At 31.8% G+C, this 19,834-nt stretch overlaps 1 protein-coding gene across 10 annotated transcripts in view; it reads right to left on the reverse strand.

Moving 5' to 3' along the window:
- Positions 1 to 19,834, reverse strand: part of Arb2a (ARB2 cotranscriptional regulator A) — a 420,978-nt gene that overhangs the window by 298,625 nt on the left and 102,519 nt on the right. For 8 of the 10 annotated variants that reach the window (XM_063245337.1, XM_063245342.1, XM_063245338.1 and 5 more), the window contains 2 exons: positions 13,841 to 13,906; positions 8,779 to 8,970 (listed from right to left, as the gene is read on the reverse strand). The exons of 1 other annotated variant lie outside the window; for it this stretch is intronic. In XM_063245337.1, the coding sequence (XP_063101407.1) occupies positions 8,779 to 8,970; positions 13,841 to 13,906 (258 nt within the window). The remainder of the gene's footprint in view (positions 1 to 8,778; positions 8,971 to 13,840; positions 13,907 to 19,834) is intronic. One more of the 10 variants, XM_063245343.1, reaches the window with a different exon arrangement.

A 19,834-nucleotide genomic window follows, 5' to 3' on the forward strand; every position in this document is an offset into this window, starting at 1 on the left:
GGCTTAAGAGATGCTTCTTACAAATACTGTTTCTAGTAACATTAAGAGCTATTTCAACATGTATTTGGCTTCAAAATAATAAATTATGGCAGAACTTATTTTCCTTCAGAAGTGGAATTATAACACATTTATTATAAATTAAGCTAGGGAAAAATAATCATTTGCTATGTTATACCATTCTACATAGTAACCATAATATAAAGTGGCTTAAATTTTATAAAATGAGAATAATCTTGAGACTATATTGTTTTTATAAAAACTAATATGTACTGGACACACTGTTTGTGCTATTTATTATTATGTAGTCATCTTTGCAAAGCATCAAACTTTACAAGGCAATGGCGTCCATGTATAACCACTGCATAAACATAGTGCCATCTCTTTTCTAAGGATAATAAAGAGGAACAAGAACATAGATCGCAAGACTGTTAACATTTTAAGTGCATATGAGGCAGTACAGGGTTACTGATTATATTAACACTTGTAGTAAACTCTGTAAGTTTGTTTATTTTAAAGTATAAAAGGGTAAGGTTTTAAACATACAAAGTATACCAAACACTCTGCCAAATTCTGACAACCATGTTACAAATTTTAAGTGGTAGCTTATTTTCAGTCCAGGAGAACAAAAGCCTATCTATTCTTAATAAAAGACTTAAAACACTATACTGTCATGTTCCAATATTCAAACAGGCCACTTATTTGGAATTAGAATCTTAAAATGCCTTATCTTCAGATTATGTGAAAAGTTGAATAAAATTAAGTAATACAAGAATATCAGAAACATGAAATGCTATTGAACAACTCCCATAAAGGCTAATAATTATTTTTACTTAAATTCATATACTTGATATTATTTTCTTTAAAATTTCTTATTTCACTGATTATGTAAATATAGTATGTATAACCTGAATTTTGACTTAATGTAAACATTCAAACTACAGTTTTGTAAAAAATTACCTCCTTCCATAATTTACTGTATTGATAATTTCAAGTCTGGTCTAGACTTATATTTTTTACTAAAAGCTTACATTATTTCCATTTTAGTTATCCCTTTCAAATGAAAGAAAATCAGAGGAAAAACATTCGAGGTAAAAGAATAAAAACTAAAACATCTTAGAAACCACAAGTATAGTAAGAAATGCAAACCTGACATTTTAAATCTTGTGTTAAACCTAGGCTACTCAGTAACTGCCAACTAAATATTCTACTTTATGGAAGATTATATTTATATATATCACTATATATAACACTAAATTTATATCACAAAATATATGTATGATATATATATATATATATGTATATGTATATATTCACTGAACATTTAAATCTGAAGCAGGTCTTGCCTTCTCTAGTCTTTCAAACTGCAAGAAGTATTACTTTCTTCCCAAAGATCTTATCACCACAGTCTTGCATACTTGCTTACTTCCCAAGCAGCTCTAATTCAGCAATTGAAAATACTTTTGCTGATTAAATCAAAGACCATAGAACAAGGACCAGCAGTTAAAATACAATAAAGAGGGAAAAATACAGCCCATGGACACAGTAACATACAGCTCAAGAGAAAAAGCAAACTGGAAAAAAGCACTCGACTGACTCAAAAAGGAATAACATGGTAGAAATCAAGCAAGATTTTTTTTATGCTTGTCTTATGAATTTAATGTCATCACAACCTACATTGAAATTCTGGTTGTATGCAAACCCCAAGGCTTATGACATACTTTGAGAAATCTACACCTTTTCTCTAAGTCTCCAAAATCACTTCTTAGGTAGATACGGAAAAAAAAAAAAAAAAAAAAAGAATTCAAATATGTATGTAACTAAGAAACTGAAAGATCATAATTATAGCCAGATTATAATGATTATTTTTCATGTAAAAATGGTAACTAATTATTTTTAAATCCAGTATATTTTTTCTTGCTCTCAGCGAAAAAGCCTTGATCTGCTTTAAAAATTATCTGAAGTCAGGTATAGAAATAGTAAACAAATAGATATTAGGCATAACAGAGCTTGTAGAATTTTTTTGGTTGATGTCAGATTACATTAGCAAGGTGCTTGACAGTATCATAGCAAACTTCATTTGATGAGGGAAAGAACTTAACTTCTGGCATTATTTCTGCTTAATTAGTTCAGTGCTAAAGACTAGAGCTATCACAGAAGATCTATCATATCTATCTCAGAAAAAGTGACCAAAATTCCAGAAGGTAACTGGATTTTCAAAACTGAACACAAGCTTTTTCCTCCCATTTCAGTCCTGACGGGGCCAGAAGGTAATGATATATCTGCCATGATGCAACAAGCAGACCTGTCTTCTGTCAAGAGTTAAAATCATAAAGGAATAAGCTGTCGTTAACAACCTGTCTCCAAACACTAGAGCTGTCATCTCATTGTTTTCTTGTGCTGGCATGGGGGCTAGTGTGGTTGGTCTCAGACACCTTGTCAGTTCAGTAATGTGATAAAGCTTTTAACCTTTCTGAAATTTTTACTCCAACAATCTTCAATGAAGTCTACAATATGAAAACTTGTATTTTAAAAACTAATTTTTTTTTTTTTTTTTATTTAAGAGGAAAAAGAGAAAAACACAAAACAAACCAAAGCGGCGTAAGGGTACACGTAATACAGAACTACAAAACAAAACAAAAACAAAAAACCATAACAGTAAGAAATTACCTGCTAGTAGATTACACACTATTTTCTTGAAAATAGTTCCTCAAATCACAGTATCAAAGAACACAAGGTGGACATTCAAACCCAAAACACACTTGCTGTTATATCCGTTAGAGCTCTTTTTCTTTTTTTTTTTTTCCCTCTCTTTTTTACAACAAAATTTACACATCTTGGATTTTATTACTCCTTAGTGCTCATTACTTTCTTTGGGGGGGGGGGGGGAAGAATACAGTCAAATATGGCAAAACAAAGCTGTCAGTCAATACCAAGGATAGACATAGCACATGGTGTAGAACAGAGTACAAGTTTATCAACAATGGTTATCAACGTTGTCCCGTTTCCTTAAAAAGAATTGTCTATCTTATTAGATATTATAAAGTTGGACAAAAAAGTAGAGAACAAGACCAATAAAACTTAGGCATTGTAAACATTACAGGACTTCCAAAGAAGACAATAGTCAAACCAGAATGGGTATCTTAGTGAATCTTATTGTCTTCAAAGTAGTTGCCTATGTCTTCAAACTTGATACTATCATATAGAATGGAACAGAGTCTAATCAGTCAAAACAAGATCGTGGGAGTACTACAGGACTTCAAAACAAGTTAATAGGAAATCGAAAAGAGTTACTATTTATATAACCTAATTTTTTTGAATTTTTTCTTTAATTAAGACAAACATAAACTAATTTACATTTTCCCTCAAAGTTTGTTTTGAAATTGGACTTAGTGATATTAGTTTCAACCATAGGTTAGTAGCCCCATATCTCAAATAGTAAAATAGTACCACTCACTGAAATTTTTTTCTAAACTGTGAATTTCAGTAGTTTAAATTCCATCACTGTTTAAAGGAAAAAATGAAGGAGATTCTTGCAGTTTCATACTCAAACATTTACTAAATGCTAAATTCTTTCAGAAACAAAACAAGAACCATAACAATATAATACCATATTTCATGGATATTTTTCAAACGCTTTTAAACGATAAGATATAAAAAAGAAACTGCTCAGTAAAAAGTAAAGTAAAATCAAAATTTTTAAAATTGAAACTAAAAGCTAAATGAAATCACGTTGTGGTTTCTTGCATGTAATTCCAGAAAAGTACATGCATATCCATGTATGAATGCAAATGCAGTATGATACATGCATAAGCTTGCTTTTTAAATAAATGATCTTACTCTTGAATTTTCATCTGATAACTTTGGTATTACTACATGAATCAACTCACATACATATACAAGTAACTCATTCCTTTTAATAAACTGCATAGTCTTCCATGCTTCAATATGCTATTGTTTAATCAAACATTTCCCTACTGTTGGACATGTAAATGCTTAGAAGTTTTTGTGCTATTACAAACTGCCGGGGGAGCACTCAGGAACATATTCATTACACACTGCTTTCATGCAAATCTCTATAAATGAGACTAGAGTTGATGATAAGCATACACAACGAATTTTGGGAAAGATTATTAAACTGCCACCTAAAACAATTACTCAATTTACATTCCTATCAATAGCTAAACTTATTATCACCAAACTCACTATCTACTGCTGCTGGTGAAAAATAGTACCTGTTATCAAAAGCATAGACTTTCAGATTAAAATGAATTTCCATTCAAGGATTGCTTTACTAACTTTTGAAACCCACAGCTAGGTATTTTCTGTTTTGTTGTTATTTTTTTTCATTATTTGCATGTATGTTTAGTGAAAAGAGGAACACTATATAAATTAGCTCAGTTCAACAAAATATAGAACCAAAACTATTTAAATTATATTGACAAATATAGCTATTAATTTTTAAACTCAGACAGTATCGCATCCTCAAAATAATTACAGAAATAGTAGATTATCCTGAATAATCTCACTATGGTAAGTCAGGGAAAACATTGCTTTCATTAAGTAGGTTTGTCCTAAAATTATTAAAATTACTAATTTCAGCTAAGCACTGTGGCATAACAATTACAATTCCGCTCGTACTTGGGAGGCTCAGGCAGGAAGACAGCAAGTTCAAGGCCAACCTGGGCAACACAGCAAGACTCTATTCCAAAAAAAGAATTATAAGTCCTGTTAGATATGAATCATTTATAGGCAGTATTTTTCAAGTACCCTTTTAAACTTTTCTTTTTGCTGACTGTATTAGAAAACATTATCCTTTATATCTCTATCCTTTTTTTAAAACGTATCTGCCATCACGCTCCGCCACACCCCTTACATCTAGAAAATGAAAAGTGTAGTTAAAACTGTCCATGTCTGTGGGTTCTGGATCTGCAAATTCCCACTGATATGGTTTGGATCTGAAATGTCCACCAAAGGCCATGAATGCAACACCTAGTTTCCAGCTGATGGTATCACCGGAGGCCTTGCTGGAGGAAGTACAACACAGGGTTAACTCCTCAAGGGTGTATGTTCTCTCTGGCCTCCTCCCATCGCCCACCTGTGCTTCCTGGCTGCTATGAACTGAACAGCTTCCCTCTAGCACACTCATATGCCATAATGTTTCTGCTCTACCACGGGCCTACAGGCAACAGAACCAGCTGACTACAGCCTGAAACCTCTGATACTATATGAGTCAAAATACCTTTTGGTATTTTGTTACTGCAATGAAAAGTTGACTAAACCACAGTTCTGTAAAAAATCACCTATACTGAACTTATTTCCTAAACAATACAACCACTATTTACATTGTATTAGCTGTTAGAAGTAACCTATAAGTGATTTAAATATATGGGAGGTTGTGAACTGCTTATATGCAAATGCTACAGGATTTATATCTTGAACATCCATGGATTTTGGTTCCTAGAACCAATCCTGCAAGAATAGCAAGAAATGACTGTAAAATAAACTCCTGACCAGTCCAAAGTATATGGTCTATGCCAGTGGCTCCTGGACCAGGAGCATGTGTACCACCTACATATTATCAGACATGTACGTTCTCCAAGTCCCAACCATACCTCTGATACAAACACTGAGGACTTTCAGGGTAAAAATTTATGGTTTAATAAGCCCCTAGGTGAGTCCAATGTACAATAAAATTTGTATATATTAGTGGCTCCCAAACTGCTTTCCATAAAATTTTTTGTCCAGTATATCTCAATCAGTCAGAGCCTGGGCCAAGAAATCAGTAAGGTTTTGTACCCCGTAATCCTGCATTTAGTATTTAATTAGTATTTAGATTACTTAAATGTCACCTATTTTCCTGGCTATTTTTTAAAAAGATAGATGACAATGTCTAAAATGATTCATATAAATAATCAAGGAAAATAACAAACAGAAGTAATTCTCAAACTACACAATCTGTTGCTAAGTCATTAGCACTTGGCTACTTTGTGCTTCTCATGCTGACTAATGTAATACACCACGAAGACTGTTAACATTAAAAATATCAGCTAAGCAACTTCATAAGCACTTGTGGAGCCTTATCTAATATACATCGTTTCTCTAGCATGAAACTCATATGTACTATTGATAATAAAATTGATAGGTACTTTAAAATTCAAGGATGTTGATACTTCTGATTTTCCATCTAAAATCTATGGGGCCCTGGAAATTCAGGGAAGAAATCTCAGGTTCCAGTCACCATGCCCATGTCAACCACAGTGGCTCCTTGGATGTAAACATAACACTTTCCATAAAAAAGTCCATTCAAAGATATAGTTATACTGTTGGGGGTAGTTAACATTACAAAAACTTTTAACAAATACGTGCAAAGAATATGTGGAATCTTATTAATAACACTGAGTAAACACGATTTCTCTGGACCCCCACTTACTAGAATCTAATTTTATTGTGATATGAAAACTGATGGACCAAAAATCAAACATAAAAAAAAAAAAAAAAAACTGACAGAGAAGTGGTTCCCAGCCTTTTCTAAACTATGAAAAGTTTAAAGCATTCGAGCAAAGGCAGAGTTAGTTGATCTGGTCTGAAAGTAAGAATGAGCAATGTCTTCCTCCCTACGACATGTTCCTCTGCTCCCCTAAAGCACTATCTTTTCCAGGTTGCTCCTTGCTTTCACACTGAAAGACCCTGAATAATGAATGTACCAGAGAACCACTGGAAAAGATACCAGAAAAAAAGCAGATCCTGTAGATCTTTTGCAAAAGAGAAGGGAATCAAGAGATGGGGGGGAAGGGAAAAAGGGAAGAAAATTTAAAAAAAGAATTAAATGCGTTATCAGCAACTCATCAGAAGGAGTGCAATAATTATCTGCTGAAATGCACTAAAAAAATAAAAATTTTAGAAAAAAAAGAGAAAAATAAAAGTAATGAATATGTCTTATCTGGGTTTTTAAGTTTGTTTTTAGACACTCATTGTAAAGGAAGTTACCACAGTTAAAGCTCATATTTATTTTTAAAAATGAAGGACAATAAAGTATAAAAATTAAATTTAGAAGCATACCATAATACTTAAAAATAAACTGCTTCCTTTCAAGGAATCATGAGTTGCCATGAGTGAAAATAGCGGGGAAATTTTGTTACTATTTACATAACCTAAATGCATTACAATTCAAATATTGCTAACAAATCCCACCCTTCCATCAGGTCTGTCTGTAAAGTAGCTGTTTAAGTTACAGTATTTGGCATGGTTTTCAACACTCTTCAAGAACCATACACATCCAAATTTTCTAGAATAAGCAAGGTATAGATCGCCTGTAACAAAGATAACACATTAAATATTTCATCAAGCCCTCACTAACTGAAAACATTAGATTTTTTTTTACTGTCTTATTTTCAAATATTTTATTGGATTGTACATACATTTTATATATAATGTTCTCCCTAAAGTACATAAGTCAGATCTAGGCTAACCACAAATTAACGTGGCAAAAAGATGGTTCATTTTATCATTTATAGCTTCAAATAAAAATAGTTTAAAATATAATATTTTACATGATTTCAGCATAAGTTCAATTTTCTAAATGAATATTTAATTAAATTTATTAATTGAAAAATTACTTCAATTCTACTAAAAACACTACTAGAGTTAGGAACCAAACCAAAAGTAATGCCTTGGTGCACTTCATATATTTACGAAAACTGAAAGGTATGCAATTAACCTAAGAAATTCAACTTGCAGCATTTTCAGAGATTCAAAATTTATTGGCAGAAATAGTCTGTAGGAGGTACACTTGACTTATTATCGTTTCAGAGTCAATAAAATGAGAATACATTATGTTTTGATTTTTGTAATTATTTGGGTATTCAAGTTTCTTAAGTTCTAATTACAAAAACATGCTAAAATTAAACAGACACATATACTATTCTATAGTTATGCTATCTTGTATTAGTTTTTTACATAAGCTGTCACTGTACTTTTTTTCTGAAGATTTCCATTCCCATGTAAAAGAAATGTATATTTTGTGAAATTTGGCAGTTCAATGCAGAAATTAAGAATGAAACAATAAAACAACTTTAGATGAACTTGAAGATCTAATAATGTTAGGTAACAAAAATAATGTCATTATTTTAGGAAATAAAACTTTAAATACAATCTTAAGATATCAATTTTTAAAAAGTTTGAATTCAACTAATAAAGATCTAGTTTTGGATCATTACCATGTATGTTTTGTCATATGTTTACAGCAATTTATTTTGGGGGGTTCTAAGGAATATTTTAAGACAGGACAAAAACCATTCAGTTATGTTAATTTCAATGAAAAGAGTTGTATCTCCTTTACTTTCCAACTTCACTAAATTAGGCAGTCAAAGGTTCACAAAAGCAATCATGATATTCTGGTAAAAATATTTTCAATATTGATGAATATTTGATAGTTTGATATTTCATATAATTAAAAAACAAAATAACCTTAGAATTGAAAATATTCATTTTGCCCCAGCACAAGCTCGTGAGTTTGATCCCAGGTACCAAGAAAGAAAAGAAAAGAAATAAAAGATTAGATTAGATTAGATTCATTTCAAAGATATTGCCTAAATCTTTGTATGCACAAACCACTTTGTTTTTCCTAAGAAATGCAAAAATGCAAACAAATCATCATGTAAGTTAAATAACCAGGCGAAGACCACTATACTTAAGATACACTTTTTGAAGGAACATTAGCAAATACTTCGCAACACATAATAAAACTATAAAATGCCAGAAAAAGGAAATTGCACTTACATGCACAGCTCTCTTAATAAAAGGAATCTGTGTGCCACTGTCCAGATCTTCATTTATAATAAGCCTTCTAGCCCACTGACCTGCCCTGACAACACCACTACCGTGAATTAGGACCATCAGTTTCTGTGGGTTTGTCAAAGCATCCTCACTCATAAAGATAAAACTCTTTGGCTCATTTTCAGTAGCATCTACCTGTAATTAAAAAAGTTTAGATAATAAACAACTGTTTGCTGATGAGGCATACAAAAACTGAGAATACAACTAATGATTATAAATTAATGGTTATTACAGAACTTAGTGGTTAAAACAACTTTAAAATAAAATTATATTTTTCATTAGAAATTAGCAATTGCAGTTAGGTGGGTAAGCAAAATAGGATAGTATTTTGAATACAAAAATATATTTCAAAGAATACTGGAAATATGCCTCCCTTCATATTACTGTGTGGTCATGATTATATTATTGTCATGCATAAAAATAAGTAACTGTTTTGTGTGTTTCCTGTGATTCAGATACTATGTTAACTTTTAAAAACATTCTCATTCAATAATGATCCTATTAAGGTGATACTATTATAATGCTCATTAGAGATGAAATTGAATCTTATATAATTTAAATGAGTTGCCCAAGGTCACACAGCCTATAATTCTTTAACTGATGTTTATTATACCTGTAATGGAAAATAGAAAACCTCAATCTGAAGATAACGTCTACTGGAAAACCATAGTTTGGTTTTGAATACTAAAAATTTTTAAAAGAGGATAAAGGAAACTATTTAGAAATTCAAATATTTTTCTATGTATTTGTACTTTCAAGTTTCACTGAAATTGTGAATGCAAAATTATACAATAATTTTATGAAGCAACATTATTCATATATTCCAGTAACCTTGCATTAAGCACTAGTTAGTTAGAAGGGAAAAGTTGGATGTCCATTTTGATTGTGCTTAACATTTAAGTATCTAGCTAGATGACATATGAATTAAATTTGAAAGACTTACAAAAACACAAAGAAGGAATTACAACTTTTCAACCTTGTATCACGTGTGTCATACGTCACAGTGAACTGTATCCCACATCAATGGTGGCCAGTAACAGGAAATGGCAGCCTTTGTCAGCCAGGTTAGAGCCAGAGCTGAACAGTATGGACAGCTAGTAACATATACCCCTTCTAGTAAGCACCTTCCTGGCAAGTGTGAGATTGTCAATTTGATCCCCATTCCAAAAAACAAACAAACAAAAAAACCCAACCAAAACAAACAAAAATACCCCTACTAGAGATCAATCCACACACTTTGCAATACAATAGCTCCTCATGTTGTCAACAATAGGTATTCATGCAGAAATCAAAACAAGAAATATGCAAAAATTCCAGATTTAAAAAAAAAAAAAGCCCTTGATTCCAAACATTACCAGTCAGTAAGCATGGGAATAGCAAAATAAAAAAATTTCTGTAATTCTAAAACAATGAGGTTGGTATGTGTATTAGATGCTTAGCTATTAATGAAGCATAAATGACATTTTACTCAGAACAGAATGACCACTGGGCTTGCGGGCAGAGGGACTTCTTACTTAAGGCTTCCCCATCTATCCATTTAAAATTTCAAACACCTCCCTAAAAATTTCTTGGTCCCTTTCCCTGATCTATTTTCCTCCACACCATCTACCACAATCTGACATACTGTGTACTTTACGCATCTGTTCGTAGATGGCTTACTCAGCATCTGCTCTCTCTACTAAAATGTAAGTCCAAGAAGTCACAAAGTTCTCTATTTTGTATTTAGTTACATTCTAAGTATCTAGATTGGAACCTGGTGTGTTATATAGTTGCTAATTAAGTAAAGGAATGAACAAAAACTTTTAAAATACACTTATCAATCATCGCCAGTGACTTCTTTTAGATAAAAGGAATTTAACTAAATAATGTATCCTTTTTAAATGACTATGGTATTTGCCAGGTTCAGAAGCATATGTGAAAATTAGACTAATGCATAATGACAAAGAATTTTAAAAGAGTATCATAATGTTAAGAATTAAAATGATGTAACTGTAGCTTTATTATTAGTTACTAAAAATGTAGGAAGAGAAATATGAAGTAAAACACAACCACATTAGCTTCACTTGCATGCTGCATCCACAGTAGGCAAATTATGATGTCGAAAGCAAATAAAAGTGAAGCCACACAGGAAGAGAAGTAGATGAGAGAGAGAGAAAAAACCAAACCTGAGAAGAAAAGTTCCCTTTTACCTAGGAACATTATATGAAAACAGAGGAATCGCTCAGGTAAAGTGGCTTAAAAAAAGAAAACAGTGATAAGATCAGTAGAAAAAAATTTAAAGGCACAGATATCACTGTACAATTAAAAAAGAGGCCACCAAGAGTTCCCAGAGTAAATCACAGTGGGGCCTTAATGAATCCCTGCACGGCAGCGAAAATGGCCATCTATTTACCATCAGGAGAAAACCAGTAACGAGAGGCTCTTTAGTGGGTGCTGATCACACCCCTTTTTTCTATTTGACTAAGTCCCCTCTGTTAACCAGCAGGGAACTCGGTCAATCTTTTAAGCAATGGAATTTCGCCAATTTGAATTCCAAACTAATCATTTTAAAACTGAAACAGTACTTATTTTCATAAGATACAAAAGTGATTTTTATTATAATGCTGCTCACAAATTTTTAAGGAGCAACAAATTAAGGTAGCCATGAATGAATAAATAATAGTTTTACCTGAACATCCAGAAAAGCTGACCTGAAAATATGAGAACACCAGAATATACAAATAAAAACAATAATGAAGATGAATAATATAATATTAACACTTATGTGATAAGAGCAATACAGTACTTGAGCTAATCACTGTGTAATATTTACCTCAATTTAACAGAGGACTCTGACTATACATTGTAACTATAACTTATTCTATATAAAATCAGTGTTGTTTATGTGTTAAAATACCTATACAAAATTTTTTTTTCTTCCTTAGCCTAATAAAGTTTGGAAATGGCTATGCCGAGGCTATTTATCTTTAAACAGTGGTAAGTGATTAAGCTAAGAGATCACTTTATTGACAAATCAACCTCAAATACCATTAGGTCACTGAGACTGTATAAAACAGTATTTAGCAATTAACAATTCATTTTGTTATACTCTGGAACCTGACAAATTGTGATGTTTCACTTAATCATGATACACATACAAACTAAAAAAACTATACTGAATTTATTACGATAATTCATGTATTCAAAATTCTGTACATGCAAGAGATATAATACAGAATATGTTACGACATTTATGTTCATTGTAAAGCAAATATAAGACATGATCATGATCTTCACTGTCAAATCATGGGCTTCCACAAAGTGCTATCACTTTAAACAGCTGGGAGAGTCTTTTTAAAATAGTTCAGCTATAAAAATAAATTTTAGTTCACTGTCAAGGAAAAAAAAGGTGGTGGTACTCTTTTAGGAAAAAGAATGTCTCTTTTAAAAAATACATTGTCTCTTTTAGGTCTTTGATTTAGGAAAATTTTGGAGAAATTAATAGTTATTGAGGAAACATTTCAGAATTACGTAAAATATGTGATCATTTAAAAAAGAGATTAATTTGTGGGGTTTTTTTCAAGTTTATAAAAAAAGGGAGTCATTATTACCAAAAATGGATACACTGTTCTTTTTTGGGTCTCACCTAATATAAATCTCTCTGTACACTGATAGCATCAGAGGGAAATTTAAAATGGGTGGATAACAAACAGATTACAAAATAACATCCTCTACCTAATTTCAGGTTTTCAATAAAAATAATAAAATTTAATCATATAACATGATCTATAACGCCAACTGTCTTGCAAATTGTACTGGAAATCTATGGATTAAAGTGAGATTTAAGGTTCAGTGGAAGTAGAGATATAAGTATGCTGTATCTTTAAGTACTATTCTTGAGAAATTTTAAAAGAAATAACAAGAAAAAAGGACTGGATAAAGCAACGGAATTGTACCTTGACTTTTCAGGAGACCAAAGTGAATACACAGTTTTTATAAAAACACTACATCGAAAGTCAAAAATAAAATGAAAAGTTGCATTCCAAAAAACTGGCATGCTCCTTCCCAAAAGTTACTAAAATCTTGGCTTTCACGAAATTTCTTAAGAAAGATTCAAATAAACCTAAGATTGGCCTAGTAACAGAGCAATGTTTTATTCACTAATAAAAGTCACAAGCATTTGGAGTGTCTAGAATCTAAAAAACCTTTTAATAAACCTTTGCTGAATTGAAGGAATCAACCTCAAATACCATTAGGTATTTGCATGAATGACTAACAGCATGACCTGGCACTTGGGTTACCTATAGAAAATTAAATGTAAAAGTAGAAGTTGTTTAAAATTGAAGCATGAAATCAGCCATGTTAAGAAACCCTCAAACTCCCCAATTTGTAATAGGATATTGTTACCTAAGGAATTTTAAGTTCTTATGTAAAACTCATGCAACTGAAATTACCTATATACAAAGTTTGGTGTGCAATAAGTAGATTAGTTCCATCAAACCTTCCAAGTTCTTATATATCATACACAGAGTTGCTAGGAACAGCAAAGATCATCTAAAATAGTCCCACATGATTTCACACATAAGATTAGAATTTTTTCATTTGAAAGCTCAATGTTCATGCTTTAAATTAAAAAGTTTTTTTGTTTTGTTTTGAAGAATTTGAATCTGAGAACAAATCTCAGTTTTTTGCTCCAAAACGGCAAAATTTGCCAAATTTCAAAATAGTGTTCCGCTAAAAAGGTCCAGGACAGTATTACAAATAGCAAATGCCAAAAATGAATTTGGGAATGTTTAGAGGAAACATATTGCATATAGAAGTAAAAAATTTTTAAAAAAAACAAAATGTTTAAAAAGTTAGTGAATGTTCAGTGCAACAAAAAGTGTCCTGGTTTACTTCAAATAACTAAAAAGAAATTATTCCACTGAAACAAAAAAGGACAAAAGAAAGATAACCCTTTTAGTGTCAACATGTTCAAAACTAAACATTTGAAATAAATATTTTTTTTTTAAAAAATTAGACTTACTGGAATAGTGATTTTTTTCAAATTACAGTCCTTTTCCAGGAGCTCATATACATACTTCGTGATGATCTAAGTAGGAAAGAAACAACACATTAAGATGCAAGGTCACATTATCAAACTGATGTAAATTTTGGTAAATTATTGAAAGTTATTGCTGTAAGTGAATGTCTAATCATCTTGAAGAGTTCTGATATTATTTTAAGAGATTCCTAATTACTTGAAATGGTTTACTTCCTGTTGCTATGCAAGTATGGACCTTGGAAGTAAAGAGTAGGAACAATTATTAAAACATGAGGTATGTACAAGACTTTCTCCTTTGGATAGGACTACTCTAAAAGCCGCCTCTCTTTCCTCAAAGTTTTTAAAATCTATTTCCCTTGTAATTTCCCTACAGATCTTTTATCTAATATAATTCCTATAGGAGTCTGAGTTTCAATACTTTTGTATTCATTATATCAAGGAGGAAAATGTTTCATATTATAAACAGAAAAAAAGAGCATGGACACAGAAAATGCAGATACCAGTCAATACTGTATTTATAAGAGGTAGAAATATGGTCTCTCAAATATATGCATTTTCCAATTCCTGAAACCTACGAACATGCAATGTTACATGGTAAACAGGCTGCACATATGATGAAGATTATTGATCTTAAAATCAGAAGATTCTCCTAGATTATCAGGGGGGACTTAATCTAATTAGGTTAGTAGTAGAAAACTATGGAGGCACAATGCCCCAGAGAAATACAAAGTAAGGACTCAACTGGTTGCTCTGGGTTTTGAAAGTAGAAGAAGCAAGGCACAAACCAAGAATGTGATGGTCTTTAAAATGGGGATAACTGCCAGTATACAGCCAGTAGAAAATGAGTCCTACAATTGCAAGACACTTCGTTCTGCAGAAATAAACAGTAAATGGATTCTTCTCCCTAGCCCAAAACTGCCTGGCCACCCCCTTACTTTCATCTGGTAAGTTTCATACTGACTTTCTAACCCACAGAAATGTAAGATAACAAATTTATCATAAATGCTAAACCAATGATAATTCTTACAGCAGCAACAGAAAAATAAAATACTGTTTCTATCAAGGAAACCAGAGAGTAATAGAAGGCATGTTTGAAATAAGAGCAAATATTTAATACATAGCTTTAACAGTCATTTTGAGGAGTATTTCTCTTCTTCCAAATGTCTTTTGATATCTATGAAAGCCAGAATAGATCTATGAAAGTTATCTTAGAGAATATATCTTAGCAGTAATACAATTAAAAGTCAAACTTAATTAAACAAAACCAGATAATAAGGTTTTTTAAATTAATATTTTAATTGCTTTAATGCTACATTCTATAATTTAAACTAGATTTTTTAATCCTGCTTTTTTAAAGAGGCTCAAAATTCTTCTATGTATATATACTGTATCATTTCACCTAGAAACAATATTTAGATGTAAGAAGAATAGCTTTATCATACTTGGAATGAAAATTTCAAAAGCTAAGACACTACAGTAAAACTAGGTAATGATCTGCTACACATTAATCGGATATTATTCTCATATTTAGTTTTTTTCAATGAGGTGGATAAAATTAAATTCATTGTATTCTCACTGCAGGGTAGTGATACTATGAACTTAAAATTAAACTAAAAATACCTACATTTTACATAAAAGTAGGTTAAAAGTCACATAATTGCTAGTCACTTCAAGTGAAGTGGCTTAGCTAGATGAGACTACCTAAAATGAGTTTCTGAAAACTTCCTATGAAATCATACAATATTTTTATTGGTAAAACAACAAAACCAATCAAGCTTACCTCAAAGTTCATTTGAATTCTACTACTATGCAAAATATTTAAGAAACTTAAATTGAGAAAAAAAACTGTTGGTAGTTCAAACTCTTTATCAATATTAGCTAAAATATCACAATTCTTAATTCTCAAACTACAAGAGAATAAAACAATAAAAAATTCAAGAATTGCTATATTTGCCTTATAAAGCAAATGTCTATTCTGGAATTTATAATATATGAAACCAAATAATATAATCATAAATCTATAATTGGCCGAATGTATTTTTTCGCCTGTTCCTGACTACAGAAGAAAAACAAGCAAAGACTAACCATGCACCGCTTCAACAGTTTCTGCCCTTAGAATCTTCTTCTCAGCTTCAGTCCAAACACTTGTCAACTAGGGCAGGCAGTGTTCCTTGTCCCACCTCCATGTAACTCTGGGCATGACTGAATATCACTGTCTAACACATTCAATGGTGCTACATACCTGTTTATGACCCGAGTAGTCCTGGAATACTATGATTTGTATGTCCTATCAGTATTTCTCTTTCCATTCACAGGATTTTATCAGGCACATTAAAGGTGCTTTAAACTGGGATATGAATTCTCCTAACTGTCCGTCTGATCTACATTTTTTGAGGCAGATAAGTGTTTGCAATTTTCAGAAGTCTTTTCTAATTGCTGAATCAAGGCTTAGAAAGAAGCATCAAGGATTCATTCATTGCCTTCCAGATTGCATAGGATTGCAATCTGCATTTAGAAAAAAATGAAAACTTAATTTCAAAAAGGAGATGAGAAAAGTATTTCTGTCAGTATGTCATCTTTGTTCAAATATTCACTGAAAGCTGTGTTCAAAGATGAAAAATAAAAGGCTTAAGAGAGTAAGCATGCTCTAAAATTGTATCTTCACTCTAATAAGAAACATAAGATCTTTCAGTTTCCAATCCAATGTATAAAGAGCCTGGAAGCAGCTACTCTTAGGTGCATAAAAAGAAAAAAGTTGAACAAGCTGAAAGTCAGTAACTCTACTTAGATACATCAGAGAATTGAGGACACAGGACAAACTGCTCCCCTGAAAACTGCAGAGACAGCAAGTAGCTATGGAGAGTTTTCAGGCAGCAAAAGCCCAGGAACAGAAGCCTCAGTAGAAGGCTGCCAGAAACTAGAAATACTTAAGCTACAATGGGTAGACTCCTAGAGGCCCAGTGCGGACTAATTTAAGAGTTAAAAACTAAGAGTATGCCCCGCCCTAAAAAGCAGTGAGTGTTCTTTCTAGGAGCCCTACCAGGCTCCTCTGTGAAGTGTGTATATAAACCTCCTTCAGAAGAGGAGGGGGAAAATAACAATTTAAAAATATATTCCTCATATTGCTATTATGAAAATCCTCATGCTTTCTTAATAAGGTCTTATCTCCAGGGAAATTACCAGTGCCTCACTGACCTGACAGGAAAAGAAATGCCTAATTTGAGCTCATGAGAAGAAAAACCCAAAGACAATAGGAAAATACAAAAAAGACCACTAGAGGAGATGCTTTCTTCAGACAACCCAGCCACAGTAAACACTGCCTAACTCCAGGTCACATGAAGATGATAAGCCTTATACTAGAGCCCTATCTACCTCACTTCTTATTTGCTGGATATATCACATCAAAATTTAATGAAAAATTATTTGTCAGGCAAAAAGGCAAAAACCTAACCAAAATTCTTCATAGTCTGAAGAGACAAACCAAGCACCAGAATTAAGACTCAGACTAGAAAGAATTATCAGACCAAGAAATTAAAATAAATATGATTAATGTATTAATAACATTAACAATTATTGGAACAAGGAGGCAATGTACAAGAAAAGATGGATTAAAGTAGGTAAAATGTGGAAATCTAATAATCAAAAGGAATTGCAAGATGAGAAAAAACAAAAAACAACAACAATAAAAACAGTGTAACAGAACTGGAGAAGGCCTTTCATGGACTCATCAGTAAACTGATCACAGCCATGGAAAGAATCATTGGGACTAAAGATTTTTTCAAAAGTTACTTCTAAAACTCAAATACAAAGAGAAAAACAAAATACACAAACTGAATATGAGAGAATTATAGAACAATTACAAAAAAGGAAGTTTTGTATAATGAAACTACAAGAAGGAGAAGAAAAAGGAAATGGACCAACTGAGTAATGCCCAGGAATTTTCCAAAATTAAGAACTACACAAAAATAATAGATCAAGGAAGCAGAGATAACAACAACCAAGATAAAACAGAAAAACCAAAACACTACATCTAGCTATATCACATTCAAACTGGACAAAACCAAAGATGAAGAGAAGATCTGGGAGAGTCAGGAGCAAGGGTGTGAGGGGAACGTAACCAAGAGGAGATGGGGCGAGAACTGCAGCAGGCTTCTCTTTTCAATCATGCAAGCAAAAGAAGAGCACACTAAAATACGCACTGACAAAGAAAAATCAAACAAAACAAAATTACCTACTTGGAATTCTGTACCCCCAAAAGTATCCTTCGAAAGTGAAGAAAGACTCAAACAAAAGTTGAGGAAAATTCATGCCACTAGTCCTGGCTTCCAAGAAATGTTTAAAGAAAGAGACATTTCATAGAGAAATGATACAAATGATACAAGTCAGAAGTTTGGATTTACATTTTTTAAAAAATGGAAAAGTGTTAAAGAAGAAACAAAGGTGAAATAAATTTTTAATTTTTTTCTTATTTTTCACTGATCATAACTTACAGATAAGCAAAATGAATGACAGCCATATTATGAGTAAAATGAGGGAGAAACTGATATAAAAAAAAAAAACTACGCAACGTAGAACTATCCATGAGATCTAGTATTATTTGAAAGAAATATTGGAAGCTCATATTGACTACAACTGGTAATTCTCAAGGATTTCTTTTGATTTCTAGGAAGCAACCCACAGATAAAATAAATGAATCTATACCAGAAGGGATGTACGTAGAATAAACTGTTAACTACCAATAGAAATATGTCCTCTAAAGAATTAGATTCTAACTCAATTGTTCCTAGCTCAGGATTTTCCATGTAGAGAGTAGAGGCAAATTTTAAAAGGGGAGTGGTAATGATCAAAGAGATAGACCACAGAGCTAAGATAAAGTCTGAGAAAAAGGTTTCTCAGTGGAACACTTCCAATTGAAGAGAGGAGTATTCACCTGTTACAAATTTACTCTTGAAATTTATTAGACATTTTCTGCATCCTCATCAGGTACCTCTTGGTTTCAACATTGCTTCTGGTCCTTAATTAAATAAGAAGCCAACACTTATATCCTTTACTCCAATGAATTACGCTAATAGATTATAATTTAAGGAAGTAGATAAAGATGACACAATCAAGCCAACTAGAAGGTCCTTTAGGCACTTTTGAGACTGATTTCAGAAGCAAAATGGAATATATGATAAAGGATATAATTAGCTAGATGAGAAAAAAATGAACACAAGTATTTTAAATACATATTTTAAGTTTAATCGTCACACTTCCTTTCTTTCTCTAAAGAGCTATCATTAATAACATGGTAAATTTGGCCTGACTGATTCACAGCAATAATAAATTTTATTTCACAACTTTATTAACTATATAAGATAAAAATTTATATTAAGCCCATAAAGAGAGTAAGAAGTTTAGCCCGAGATGTAAAATACCATCAGTCATATCTATCCTAGAGAAGAGACCTACATGTTAAGAGAATCCTAACTTTGGGAAGAAGACAAGATGAACTGAACCAAAAAGAAAACTCTAAAAGACAAATATAATCATGAAATTCTTCAAAAAATCTCAGATGTCAGGTTCACTAGACTACATTCATTCGTAAATTTACTAGGTTTTACAAATTTACTCAGTTTCTTGCTTAAAATAATTATTATATAATCATTACATTAGATGTTTCTAAAACAGTTTAGTTTTATCTAAGCATCTAAACATTATTCATTTGCTTAGAAAGCTCAAGTTTCGATACAAGTCAAGAAGGACCAATATGAGAAACCTCATTTATCACAAATGTATCTCAGAAATAAAGGTTACTAGTATGTGGTCTCACTGTGTTAAAAGTTTAATAATATTTTGGAGAAAAACTTGTGCTTTCTTTTTTTTATATTTTTTTAAATTTTATTTAAGGAGAAAAAGAAAAAAGAAACAGACAAAGGGTACAAGTTACACAGAATTTCAAGAAAAAAATAAACCGTAGGAAATCACTAGTTAATA

This window comes from Cavia porcellus, unplaced genomic scaffold, assembly GCF_034190915.1.
Source record: "Cavia porcellus strain 051 isolate PalLab524CR breed Dunkin Hartley unplaced genomic scaffold, mCavPor4.1 scaffold_2, whole genome shotgun sequence".
Taxonomy (NCBI): Eukaryota; Metazoa; Chordata; class Mammalia; order Rodentia; family Caviidae; genus Cavia; species Cavia porcellus.